Source organism: Camelus dromedarius, chromosome 8 (assembly GCF_036321535.1).
Source record: "Camelus dromedarius isolate mCamDro1 chromosome 8, mCamDro1.pat, whole genome shotgun sequence".
NCBI classification, from domain to species: Eukaryota; Metazoa; Chordata; class Mammalia; order Artiodactyla; family Camelidae; genus Camelus; species Camelus dromedarius.
The window spans coordinates 70,999,778-71,014,227 of record NC_087443.1 but is presented as its reverse complement, the minus strand read 5'-3'; the positions used below and the strand labels follow the sequence as shown (position 1 = coordinate 71,014,227).

The window sequence follows — 14,450 nt, the reverse complement described above, 5'->3', positions numbered from 1 at the left end:
TTATGAATTTGAATATTAACATAATAAGAACTTTGGACAGACTTAGGAAGTAATACATTTTTGTATTTAATTTGGAGAGAAATTTTTTCCCCTGAGTTTAATCATAATTGCAGGTTAATTAAGCTTAAATGAAGCAAAAGTAATCTCTCTTTGTATTATGTGAGCCCAGTGCTTTTTCCCTAACTTTGTTGGGTTTCACGTTTGGGTGTCCTTAATTTTTCTTTTTTAAGCCAAACAAATTTCAATAAGTATATATGTCTACAGTTAAGTTTGAGATTCTGAGCATTTTCTTTTAACTAGAAATATGGGTGAAAGGAGGCATTTTTCTTACTTGATCTTCAAAGTATAATTCAAGTTCTAAATTACTTTGTCCCTTTGAATCTCAATTTATATAAATCAGCTACAAAAAATCTGGAAATTACTATTTTTGAAGCATTGGTTAAACGTCAAGTAAAATTTTATTTCTTCTTTTAATCTTCCTGACAATCTGTGATGTCAGAAGCAATTATTAGCGTCTACTTTCATCATCACATAGTACATAAATCTTGTTGCTCTACTTTTTTGCCCTGGAGTTTATTAAATACTTTGTCACCACTAAAGACTACTATTGCAGTGCTTATAAACTGCCATGTTGTCATTCCAGTTATGAGATCAGTGTAAGATTTACTTTTTAAAATTTCTCTAGCTAATTTTCCTTAGTAGATGCATGGATTATATCCTATTAAAAAAAAACAGGAAATCATGGTTTGCCACTTTTTATTAGAGGTTCTTTTGTTTAAATTAGCAGACATGTCTGTGGTTATGTATACATCTACATAGAAAACAGAGACTTAAAAAACGTCCTAAAAGCTTTTTTAAAATGTGTGTAAGAGCATTAACGGTTCTTCATTGTGGAGTTTTTTCCCTCCTACATTCAAATATTAGCTAAGATTTAATCAGGGTAACATCTTAAACACTGTTTCTCCATGGTAGCTAAACGTCTGGCTCGCTGAAGAATTGAAGTATTTATTCTTAATCATGGGACAAGATGTGTGGGCTTCTGGAATAGCTGACTAATCTCTGAATGCTGAGACATTTTTTCCCTTCATTCGTAGTTTCTCACATGGTTATAGAGGAAGTTAATGTTATGCAGAACCATCTTGAAATAGAGAAGACTTGTCGAGAAAGTGCTGAAGCTCTGGCAACAAAGGTGAGACATTTTAAATAAAGGAATTCTAGCTTTTAAATTTCAACTTGCTTTTCTAAACAGTAGCTTCTGTCCTTTTCTGTTTTTCTCGTTCTCTAATCAGTTGTCTACTCTGATGATCCTGAAATATGATTATGTAAATATGTGTGTTAATGCAGACAGTATTTGATTGTTAAAAACAAAGTATTTATGTGTATTTCAACATTTGTGCTTTTTGCCTATGAAAATGGTCCCAGAGTAGTCTGTTGAACTGGACTTTCTAAATGTCTGTGCATTTGGTTAAAATGCTAACCAAGTTTAAAACTAACCTGGAGTGACATAAAAGAGCATTGAGTGTTTTCTGTTTGAATCAGATGAAAAAATCAGCCTCAAGCCAACACTTCAGGTGATTATTTGTGAAAGCAAAGTGGGGGTATGCTAAAGGTGACCTCCGCTGCTCTACTGATTGCTTCTAGCTGATGAATTTACCAAGTGTGTAATTTTCTATATTCTGTCTCATCAGAAATACATTATTATTAAAGAATGTTTTTATCTCTGTCCTGTGTATTTTGGGTTAGGTAAAATGCATCTGAACCACTTCATCAGAAAATGGATTACTGCAATTTTCAACCAAATTTCATTAGTGATGCCGGTTTTGTTTCTTTCTCCTCTCCCCCATCACCTACTTCCAAAGTATTTCTTTGGATGCACCTGAAATTCTCCAGTTCAGTCAGTCAGTCAATCAGTTGATGTGTTAGCAGTGTGCTTGCTAGAGGTATTTGCTTAATTGTTTGTAAGTGACTCTACATTGTGATTCATAGTATATTCAGGCAGAACCTAACTAAGAATATAAGTATGTGTATATAACGTCTTTTCTGTTATTTGTCCAAAGAATATGAGGTAATACAGGTCATTGCTTTAAAAGCAATGATCACGTGGGTGCTCTCACATCATTTCTGTTCTGCTGCACATCAACTGTTTTAATTTTCTTTTCCTTTATGTCTTTTGGAGCAAGTAGAAAAAGATGTATTTGGAGTAAACTGGCTGTTCTGAATCTTGTAGTGGCTAAGGATAGATTCTGTATTTTCTCTTGTTATTAGCAAGTATTCTGGTTGCAATAATACATCCAAAATGAGAACACTGATTACCTCTCAGGACTGGCAGTTTATGAAAAGCAGTGGTTTGAGAGACAGTATATTACAGGTTTTATTCCTAGTTAACATCATTTTGGAAATATGTGACTTTCGAAGCTGTAGTATCTTGTCTTCCACATTGACTGAGCACATCTGTAGTGTTTAATTGAGTAGGTGTTTTGGGTTTGTTTTTAATTCTAAGCTCCATGAGTTCATATTGCATCCTCAGAATAAACCATATGTCCATTTTCAGATGACAAACTGTAAGTTAAGGGTCCTGTTGTCAATACTAAATGGTAAAAATGACCCTAGAAATTTGTTACACAGTGGTTCATAACCAGTCACCTGGTAGCTTTTTCAACATTCACGTGTCTGGGTCGTACTCCTAGAGTCAGTGGGTCTGGGGTCTTCTTAAAAAAATCAACCCTGGTCTACCCTGACCATTATGACAAGGTAATTGCAGGTTAGAGAGGTGAATTCTCTTGCTCAAAAGCACCTACTGAATAAAAAAAGGGGGGAGGGAATAAAATAATTTTTTAAAGGGGACCATATATGGACCAGTGATTAAAGTGCATAATGAAAAAAAAAGTCTGTCTGACTTTTACCCTTGTCCTAACTCTAGTTCATCCCGTCATTTAAGATGAGGCAGTGGTGGTCCAGGGAACAGAATTAACCTGCTCAAAGTCGCATATTTCCAAAATGGCAGTGGCTGGTGGTTTGGTGGAGGCATTACACTCTTTTGAGGGCAGAACTGTTAACCATTAGGTTATAAGCTATTACTTTAATGGTGGCTTTGGAAGTAATACATTAAGCGCCAGATGGCAAAAATTAGTATATTCACTTTTTCATGAGTATCCTAGAGGAAGAAACAATGCATAGATGAATACCCTGGTTGAAGAAAACTACCTGATAAACGATTTTCAAAGAAAAATTAGACTTACAAACTAAACCTCTTCTGTTACTTAGCTAATACTCGCTGAAGTTTTACTATATATCAATCATTATATTAAATACTTTATATATATTATCTCATTTTATCATCATATTATGGAATACTGACTATTTTTATCCTTAGTTTGCTGATTTAGAAAGCTGTGGCTCTGAAAGATTAGCTTATTCCTGAGGCAGACAGAATTTGATCGCAGAGCTGGGTTCTTAACTCTGCTATACTGATTTTATAGAAAGGTATTCTAAAGTACTGCATTACTCCGTCGATTATTCTTAGTATTGATGTACAGTAGGATCACCTGGGAAGCCCTGACAAAGTCCTGTGCTGGGCTCCACTGCCGGAGATTTTGGTCTGGTACAGGCCTGCACATTGGGGGTTTTAAAAAAAACTCTAGAGACTGTAATGTGCAAGGTTGGGAACCATTAATTTAAACATTAGGAGGCAGAATTTACAAATTAAGACATGAGATCTTTTTCACTTTTTTTCTTATGTTGTTATTTTCTCCTTGCATTCAGAAAAGATGGCATCATTTGAGAACTGACGATGTTCCTTAGCCTCTACTGCTGTGTGTTCATGGTTCAGAGAACCCACAACAGTGTTTACTTGAATTTTCCATCTGAAGGAAGATGGATTGGGAAATCATGGGTTTCTTATCTTATCCCTGATCCTCTAATGTAATATGGAGAGCTAGAAGCTGGAGTTAAGGGCTGGGAACTGGGAATAAAGGTCTGTGTCTGATTCCCTGAATGAATCTCACAAGGCTTCCCAGGAAGAATCCACAGAAGAGTAAATGCAAACGTGTTTCTATTTCTTACATTTTATAGTAAAGAAATCAATGTGCTAAATATTTTCATATATTCAAATAAGAGAAAACCTTTTATATTTTAATCTTGGGAAGAGAAAACACAAGCAAAACCGTATTTGTCTTCTGTGGACTTTGCATCAAAGTTAGTCTCCGTGTGTGCTTTGTACTAACATTTATGTGCACATAAACACATGAGCTAAAAAGGTAATGATAATTGATAACTAAAATTAAAAGTCAACTTTTTTACGGTACATATCAGCTAGAAGCTTTGTGTAGATCATGTATGGATCCTGGTTAAAATGAAACAAAATGAACTGAGAAATTTGAACATTTATTCAACATTTGTTCATATTCAAGACTTATTGTCAGTATCTTCAGTGGGATAATTGTATTAGGACTATGTTTTTTGAAAAGGATATTTTAAAGAAACAATTAGTCATACATGCTGAAAAAAGTACAAGTCACATGACAATTTCCAGGATTTCCTTTGAAATAATGGTGATGGTGGTGATGAGGAATGGGAGGGGTTATAGCTGAAATAAGATTGGGCACAGTTGATATTTATTGAAGCTAGAATCACTACACTGTTCCCTCTAGTTTTATATATGTTCAGAAATTTCCAAAAAATGAAGTTTAATAGTACAAGTTTTAAAAAAAAAAACTCATTTTTATGCCAGGGAATAACAAATACATTAATGAATTAGGATTCCTTTACCTGAATTACAGAGATAAAAGAGACATATCTTGAACTTTCTTTTATTGTGTATTATTAGAAATCTTTGTACAGAGTGAAACATATCTTGAACTAGCTTAAGGAAGAAAAGGGAAAAAAAATAGGTATTTGTTCAGAGGGATATTGGAGAATCTTATAGAATCCATGAGCTAGGAGCATTTCAGGAATGGACTGGAGTCCTGTGTGATTCCCTATCTCTGTTGCTTTTCTCTGTCTCTCTACACGTTTGTTCCATTTTGGCTTTGCTACAGACTGCCTTTCTGTATCCGTCAGTTCAGTAGTGTAATATGGTTGCCAGTGAGCTTCAGTCCATCCAGACACATGGAAAGGAACCCATCTCTCTGTTACAGCCTCCAAATTTCTAGAGAGGGGATCTAATTGCCCGAGCTTGGATTATGTGCCTAATTCCTGGGCTAATTAGCTTTGGCCAAAGAGATGGGGTATGCTCTGGGGGGACTTGGGCTGTTCCCTTGGAAATCATGTAGAACAGTGAAGAAGAGTGGCAGAGTCCAGAAGAGAAGGAGGGATGGGCAAACAAACATGTTCACAGCACAGCATCAAACTAAATATTTGTTTGAAATAAAGTGTCTTAATTAAGACTGTTAATAACTGTGAACAAATTGAAATTTGATTTAATCTCTATTGATGCTTTGTCTTATCTCTTCTTGTATTTCATATCAGTTATAATGAGCATTTTCACATGCTGCTGGCTATAAGGCATAGGCCTTACTTCAAGTAATAAGTTTAATACTAAATAAAACCTTATTAATGACTCTTCTAGCTGATACTTCATGCTGTGAATATTGATGAGAGTGTAAGACAAAAGTTCACTTAATTTGTCTGTTGTTTAAAAATCTAAGACACTCATTTGACTGCTGTTAAAATAACTGTTTTTATATTTGCCTTAGCTAAATAAAGAAAATAAAGCATTGAAAAGAATCAGCATGTTATACATGGCCAAGCTGGGACCAGATGTAATAACTGAAGAGATAAACATTGACGAGGAAGATCCAACCATAGACCCAGAGGGTGCTGCCGAGACTTGCGTCTCAGTACAGTGTCAGAAGCAAATCAAAGGTAGGACTCCTGGCTCAATTGTCGAGCATATTTTTGATCCCTATTGGGATAATGCTTCCCAACCCTGGTTGCACATTAGAATTGCATGAGAATTTTAAAAAATATTGATGCCTCAAACAATTCTGATTATTTGTCCTAGGGAGTAGCCTGGTTGAGAATCATGATAAGGTGTAGCATTTGTGAGCTTTATGAGTTACTTTCTTGTGGGATTAGGCACTTTTGAAAGCATTGTCTTGACAGAAACAGCCAGTTAGCCTATAAACTTCTTTAAGAATGTGTGTTACGATATGTGTTAAGATACCTGTATTAAGTGAAAGAAAGAATGAATAAAAATATCTTTAGCCTCCACCTCCTGTTAGTCTGGTTCTCTGCTGGAATTTTGGGGGAAGATACCTCCCCAAATTGCTTAGTCTCTGCCCTCCAAGAACTTTCCATCTGATTCAGGCAATGAGCCAAAAGCAATACGTAGTATTAAGCGACTGTGTTGGTCCCCAGGTGGTGCTAGAAGGCAGGATCACGTGATACATCTATTAAATACACATTAACTTTATTCATAAATATATATGTATATTGTTTATGTTAAGGATGTAGCAAAGCAGTTTTGGGCTCAGTAACTATTGGGGCATTTTGACTTACTGTACCTGTCGAGAACAATACTTGTTAGTTTGTTGGGTAGAAAAAACTTCAGTTAGAAGTATTAAGAAGACAGTAAAAAGAAAGTCATCTTAACCTGTCTCTCCACTGTCTACCCTAAGACAAAAATCATATTTATGTGGTGGGAAGGGAGAGGAAGTTTAAAGGGCTTCCTTTTGTGCGTAATTCTCCTTTCTGTTAGGTCTCGAATGGTCTGGTCTCTTGTTCTTCCTTCAAGATTAGCCAGCCATTGGAAACAGTGGTTTTGAAATAAATCTCTGAGAACTCCTTCAGTTAAGCTGGATTCAAAAAAGTTTGATTTAACTTGTAAATCAATAACCACATAGCAAGTTTCTTACTGTTCTTGGAGAAGGGTAAGAAATTAAAAGCACTTAAAAGCTAAGTGGCGAAACCATGTCGGCCTAGGTATAAATTTAGTACTCTATGCTAATCCATGTATTTTTTTTGACATTTGAGTAGTAAAAGTAACTTTAACACCAGAAGCTTTTGCACTTACAGTTGCTAATATTTTCACTGTAGTAACAGTTTTTATTAAATTTCAATAATAAGAAATATGAAATAAATTAAGAAACCAAACACCTACAACTCTGGAGAGAAAATTATTAGAATTAACCCTTTTTCAAATAGGTTATATTTTGAGTCAGTTCAAATAATGTTTTAAGGGCTATAAATTGGCAGCAAGTCAGGATTTTTTTCCTTTAAATCAAAATCTCCAAATTATTAGCTGCCCAGTTGTTTGTTTGTATTGTATTGTGACAAGAGCCCATGGCCATTATAAAATAAAAAAGACATTAGTGCAGTGCCTAAATTTGTTCTGCTGAAAGCTTAAAAAGTTTTACTTCTAAAATGCCAGATAGTTTTCTAGAATACAGGTTTGGTAGAATGTAAAGAAAACATGATCTAGTACATTTAACATAGTGAGATCGCCTGATATAAAATTTTAGAAATACAGTTCTATTGGTGGGGGGGAGCACAGAAGCAGAATTTCCATTCTCTTTGTTTCTTCATTTTCCTCTTAACTGTTAAATAACCTTGACCGTAAGCTGCACATAGACTGGCATTTTCAATTCTTTTGACAAGATTGATTTCTTCTTTTACAAATAAATTTGTTGGGTTTTTTTTTTCTTATTTTTTTCTTTAAAAATGCAGAACTTCAAGATCAAATTATATCTGTTCAGGAGGAAAAGAAGATATTAGCCATTGAACTGGAAAATCTCAAGAGCAAACTTGTAGAAGTAATTGAAGAAGTATGTATCTTAGGCCCAAAGGCAAGACCTTTAGTGTTTTAAGATGTCTGGGGACAGGCTAAGTCAAAAACTTGCTGTGGGAAGCTAATTTCTGACATGAGAACCATGTACCAGCTTTAATCTTCTCTTGTCCCCACTATTTCAGACATACTGAAAGGTGTAGAAAATAAGATGGTGAACATTCATATACCCACTGCCTAGCTCAAGAAATAAAATACTAAAATAGCATTGAAGTGTTTCTTATTGTCCCTCGTATTTCACCATGAGGCAGATTTGTGACAATGATATTTGCCATTTAAGTCGTACACTTTGCTGCTGCTGGTGAAGAATTATTTCTTCTCCAGTGGAGAGCTGGCTCATTGGGAAAGGCTATCTGCTATGTACCTCCAACACGGGCATATATGATAGGTGGTAGAATGGGTCCAAGTGGGTATTTGGAGAATATTTTTCCCTTAAAAGTCTTTAAGAGCAGGAGCACATAATTGGCCTTCTTTTCACGGCTTCAGGGATCTGCCATAGCTATCTGTGTTTAAATTGCATCATTGGTTCTCAGATTCTGTAGCCCAGGGCTTCCCAACTGATGTGTTACAGCACCTTGATATCCCTCCAGTGGTTTACAGGCTCACCAAGGCATTGATCCCTTCAGTGAGCAGCCCCATCCAATTACACATATTCTTAAGGGCCTTAATGTGACAAAGGTTGGGAAGCAGTGCCCACCAGCCTCCCAGCCCCAGTTGCTTTTACTTATTGAGGCAAAAATTGTGAGTGAGAAGAAAGACAATGACATTTTGAAAGTGGTGCTCCTGCTGGACAGTGTATATACCAGGTACTAATTCAAACGAAAAACAAAAATATAGCTTATACTAAAAGAAACCAGTTCATAGATATCTGAAAGTGCTGATGGATTCAGAGTCCCCTTCAAGACCATTATCTTAGTTTGTCTCTTGTGTATAAACATAGGAGAGAGAGAAATACATTTTGATGCATTCTATTCCTCAGTAATTATTTATTGATGGTTCTCTCCCCTCCCACTTAGAGGCGTCGTTGGAAGCCATTTCAGAAGTTATTTTTATTATGACTGTTTCTGACATCTGAAAAGTATAAAAAAACAAAATAATGAACGTCTGTATGCCTGCTACCTAGTTTAACACATAAAACATTAATGTAGTGTTGAAACCCCCAGTGTATTTCTCCCTAAGTATATTCTCCTCACTCCTTGCCCTGTTTCCCTAAACAACCATTATTCTGAACTTGGCTCTTATCATTTCAATGCATGTATTTACATTTTTGCTACAATACATAGTATTTTGAGTGTTCTTAACTATATAAATGTACCTGCTTTTTTTTATTCAGCATAATGCATTTGAGATTTATCCACTTGATACATGTAACTTTACATGCTCTTGTTTTCAAATTGTCTTATGATACTCTCTTTTCCTGTTGATAGATGCCAAAAATTATTTCAGAATTTTACGTTTTTGGAGGGAAGATTTTCATACATATTTTATTTAAGCCAAAAGTCAAAGTTCAAAGTATTTTTTAATTTAAAAAATTTATGTATGTTTTACTTAAGCCAAATGTCATCAGAGTTTAAAGTGAATATTCAGATTGAATGTTGGATCTCTGACTAAATGATTCAAGTATTTTTGGGGTGCAATCTAGTTGGATTTTTGCATTTAAAATGTCAGTTATTTCACTGCCATATATAGGGACAATGCCAGTGCAATTTGGAATTTGTAAAGAAGTTCTCTACCAGCTGTACATCCTAACTTAAATAGTTACTTTGAGGCTTTAAAAAGCTTTAATACAAGGGTAACACAGTGGAGCCAATTACTGCTTTAATTGTAACATGTTGAAAATTGAACAGCAATTTGCACGTGTCACCATATATCATGTTTTACAATTTTGGATATTTTCTCCCCTTAAAATCTCACATTTTTAGGTAAATAAAGTTAAACAAGAAAAAGATGTTTTAAATTCAGAAGTTCTTGAACAGAGAAAAGTCTTAGAAAAATGCAATAGAGGTATGTTTCATCATTTTCCTCAACTATATATATATGCACATACTTTATTTTGTTTATATGTATTGTGTGTTGTTTTATACCTGTGTATAAAGATTCTTGTAGCAAAAATCTTTTATACTGTGTTTTCCTAACTTATGGCAATGAATCTCTCTCAACCTGTTCTTTTATCACCTACCTTAGGAGTCTGGGGAGATTTAAAAGCACTTTTACTTGAGGAATTCATGATCTACTCATTTTGAAACTTCAGATCTAAATGCTCTTATGTCCTAATCCTGAGACCATGGTCATCCCCTCAGTATTTATATATTTGGTAGGTTATTCAGTAAACCTCTCCTCAGTCCAGAAGAGATTAAGATATCTACATAAATATATGCAACATTATATGATAACATTTTAAATTAGGGGGATATGGAAAATGAGACTGGGAAAGGTGAGAGTATATGTTAATATATAGAGTGCATACTTGCTCTGAGTTCTTACGCATTTCCTGCCTCTGTGCCTGAAATCTGGCTCTGAGCTATCTGGGGGCTAGAGCCATGAGGGATTCATGATCATTTATATGAATCACATAAAAATTAACCTGTTGATCACGAGAAGCAGACCTGGTCTCATGGTGAGAAGGAAATTTCTCCAAAGGCTACTTCTAGAGAAAATTCTTTATAATTTGATTTTATCATCTTTGTCATAAAACAGCATCAAGTCTCATGGGGCTGTTTCTTATGTCCCCTAGTTCAGGGCAGAGGAGTGATGCCAAAGTGCAGTCTGCAGACATAACTCTAAGGGAGGCGACTTACTGTGCTTTTTGTTTTCCTTTTTACCTTCAGCCACTCTCTTCCCTAGTTCAGAAGCTACAACACTAAAAGGAAATCTTTCAGACCCTGTTGTTACCAGTGATAGTTCTCCATCATTCATGAATTGAGATTTTTGAATAAATAAAGGACCTTGTAGTTAAGTGTGGGAGAGACACTAGATTGTAGCATTTCCACTACCTTTTGTGCATTAAAGTCGAAATGATGTCGAAGAATTTTCAGTTTCCATGCACTGTGCATGGAAACAGAGGGTTCTACAAAGGTTAATGTCGTAGATCTTGCCTTCAGGGAGCCCCCTATCCATGAAGAGAGAGAGCTTATATAAATAAACCCATGTCTAGGATCAACCCAGTTTCTTTCAGAATCCAAGAGGGCCAGGACATGTGAAAATTCACTCTTCATTACAGTGTTCTGGACACAGAAAAGAAAGTCAATTATCTTGCCCAGGGCTTTAGATAGTCATAATCTTTGTTTTCTTTGTGAAATTTCTTTTCCAATAGGTTTGAAAATCATTCGACTCTCAGGGACCTATAATTCACATCACAAACCACCACTTACAGTTGCTTTACTTGAGTAAGACTGTTAGTCGTTCTCTGAGGAGGCAGTAGATTTACTGAGTATAGAGTTTGAAATTCTATGTTATTACACCGCAGACCAGTCCTTAGTCAGTTAGGACTGAAGTGCCCTGGAGGAACATTTTCTGAAAGTAGCCATTAAGAGAGCCTTTTCAAAGATTTATTGATATGACTCAGCTCAGGATTGAAGGCGCCTCACCAGACCCAGATGGAGAGACTAGTGTGCTGTCCACCTATGTTGTGATGGCATCATCACTGCCTCTGCCCGTCTGTATCATTATTTAACAAAGTAGGCCACAGAACGCCAGCAAGTAGGGAAGACTTCACGTTGTTCTTCTCTGACAAGATCTTCCCTTTGAAGACTTCTGTCCACAGTGATTCTTTAATTTAAAGCTCTGACTCTGGGCCTACATGGATCTAAGGCTCTTTCTCTTCTTTTTAAACCTGGAGAATACTTTAAAATAACTTTTATATGTATGTATTTTCTTTTTATTCAGGTAACATATTTTTTTTGGTGGAAAGTATAGATTCATATTGGAAAAGAAAAAAAAAAAAACCTCAACCCTGACATTCCAAAGATAAGCATTATTAACATTTCAGTATATGTTCTTCCAGGAGAGGGAAGTGGGGAGGGACAATATAGGACTAGGGAATTAAGAGGTACAAACTATTATGTATAAAATAAGCTACAAGGATATATTGTACAACACAGGGAATATAGCCAATATTTTATAATAACTGTAAACGGAGCATAAACTTAAAAAATTCTGAATCACTCACTATATTATATGCTTATAATTTATATTGTGCATTAGCTATACTTTGATTTAAAAAGCCTATTTATACACATTAAATTGTTTATTAAATATGTTTATAACATATATGGAAGACTAAGAAAATACCAACAAAAGAAATGTCTCTTTTACTCACTGGTACTTTATGAGCCCCTGAACATCAGTCTCTACTTGTACCCCTCCCATGGATTTTTATCATTGCTCTTATTTATAGTTTTGCCAAGTATGTATGTATCCCGAAACAGTATATTGTTTGATTTTGCATGTTTTTGAACCTTATATAAATGGTATCATTTGGCATATGGCAACTTTTTGTGTTTGTGAGGTTCATCCATATTGAAGGGGATTGCTGTGGTATATTTATTTTCACTGCTGTATATTATTTCACTTGTTGTCTATACCAGAATTCATTTACCCAGCATCCTATTAGTGGATGTTTGAATTTTTTCCAGTTTTTTTGCTTTTCCAAGTCACGCTGTTATGAAAATTCTTATACATGTCTTCTGATGCACATATCCAAGAATTTCACTAAGGTATCTGCCAAATGTAAATTTTTATCTTCGATTTCACTGCATAATGCCAAGTTCCTTTTTAAGTAGATCTGTAAGTTTTCACTCCTGTTAGTAGTGTATTTGTTTCCATTGTTCTTTTCCCCCTCCAAACCTGGTATAGCTATACTTTTAAATTTTTGCCAGTTGCCTCTTTGGGGAGTATAAAAAGGTATCTGTGGTTTTACTTTCCATTTCCTTGGTTTCTACTGAAGATGTTTATTGGCCTTTCACATGCTTCCTCTTCTGTGGAATCCTTATCGATGTGTTTTATATGTGGCTTTTTAAAAGCAAAAATGAAAAAAAAAAGAACTCATTTAAAGAATATATCGTGAATATCTTTCCATTCAATAAATGTCTCTAAAATATAATTTTGATGGCAGAAAAATATTTCTTGTACATACCATACTTTACTTACTGATTCTTCAATGTTAGATCATCTAGATTATTTCACTATTTTCAGCAATGATGAAGAGAGCATCCCTCCAACTAAATCTCTGCAAATGTTCATGATTTATTCTCTGACGAGAATAAATACATTCCTAAAAGTGGAATCATTCAACCAAAAGTGTGAATAGTTTTAGATTTTTAATTTGCATTGCCAAGTTGCCCTCTGAAAAGGTCTTACCAATTTATATTCCAACTAGCAATGGATGAGGGTTCTTATATCCCTGAATAAGGAATATTTTCAGTACTCTTTTTCATCCATCTTCCTGCTAATCTGTGTGGCATATTGTCTGTTTTCTTTTCTTTATCTTCTTAAGTGTCCATGCTAGCAGTAGAAGAGTATGAGGAAATGCAGGTAAACTTGGAACTGGAGAAGGACCTTCGAAAGAAAGCGGAGTCGTTTGCACAAGAGGTAATTATCTTGCAGAAACCTCGTGTTTTATTTTTTAGAGAACTTTGCAGATAACATATCAAAATATTTTTTGAGGTTGAACAAGCACTTATCACTTTGAACTAAGGATCAGCTGATTTAGGGAGGTAACTACGGCATAGTATCAAGGTCATTGAATTTGGTGTCAGAAGACCCGGGTTCAAATTTGGCCGTGTCAGTCAATTACTAGTTGTATGTTACTAGCATCCCTTGGCCTCTTTGGGCTTCACTTTCATCACTGGCAAAATGCATGATGATACCAACCTAACCAAGTGAATTTTAAAATCAAGTGGCAATATTTTTCAAAATAATTCTGTAAACTATAAAATGCTGTATAGGGGAAAGAAATTATATTTAGCTATACCCATTGCATAACTTGTGATGGGAAGTCCAGCTTGGGTACAGGATTTTTGTGTTTCAGATAGCCTTACGAATCCAGGTTAAATCTCAGTATACCATCTGAAATAACAGTATCACGGTCTTGGTATTTCTCTTCAGCTGCTGTACAGCGTTCTCCTTGTGTGAGCTGATTTTTCCACTTACTGTCTGAGCCTTTCACCAAAGTAATGATTTTCCTCTCATGTTAGACATAAGCTTTGAGCATCTCATGTTCTGCCTTAACTTTGTTGGCATGTAGTTGTTGGGTATTCCATGGCTCTGGGACTGGTTTTCAGGGAAATGATGAGGCACCAGTTGGCTGAACTGTAACAGCTCATGATGTGGAGCTGATCTGCATGAGATTTCCATCATGTGTAGATATTCTGAATCTGTGTGTATATTGTAGGTTCAAGGAAAGTAGCTAAGGAAATGTAAAACATTCTTAGATGGCTGTCTCCAAGGTGTAGCGGGAAGACAGAGCATAGGGTTACGGGAATGACATTTGAAAATCCGATTATGGTTTTGTGCAGGAGTTCTTCTGTGCTTGAATGTAGCCGTGGTAGCAATGAACTCTATAAAAGTTTTAGTCTAAGAAGATCTCATTTGAAATATTATGATTCATTTTATTCAGAGAGTTTAATGAAAGGTGAGTAAATATTGTTCTCTTCCTTCCTGGAAGGAA

The 14,450-nt window shown here is 35.4% G+C and overlaps 1 protein-coding gene across 7 annotated transcripts in view; it reads left to right on the top strand.

Annotated features, from left to right (window-relative positions):
* LOC105095098 (heat shock 70 kDa protein 12A) overlaps positions 1–14,450 on the top strand; it is a 272,860-nt gene that overhangs the window by 29,455 nt on the left and 228,955 nt on the right. For all 7 annotated transcript variants that reach the window (XM_064488474.1, XM_031461838.2, XM_031461837.2 and 4 more), the window contains 5 exons: positions 1,095–1,189; positions 5,694–5,862; positions 7,666–7,763; positions 9,706–9,787; positions 13,278–13,372. In XM_064488474.1, coding sequence (XP_064344544.1) covers positions 1,103–1,189; positions 5,694–5,862; positions 7,666–7,763; positions 9,706–9,787; positions 13,278–13,372 — 531 coding nt within the window. In that variant the 5' untranslated portion in view covers positions 1,095–1,102. The remainder of the gene's footprint in view (positions 1–1,094; positions 1,190–5,693; positions 5,863–7,665; positions 7,764–9,705; positions 9,788–13,277; positions 13,373–14,450) is intronic.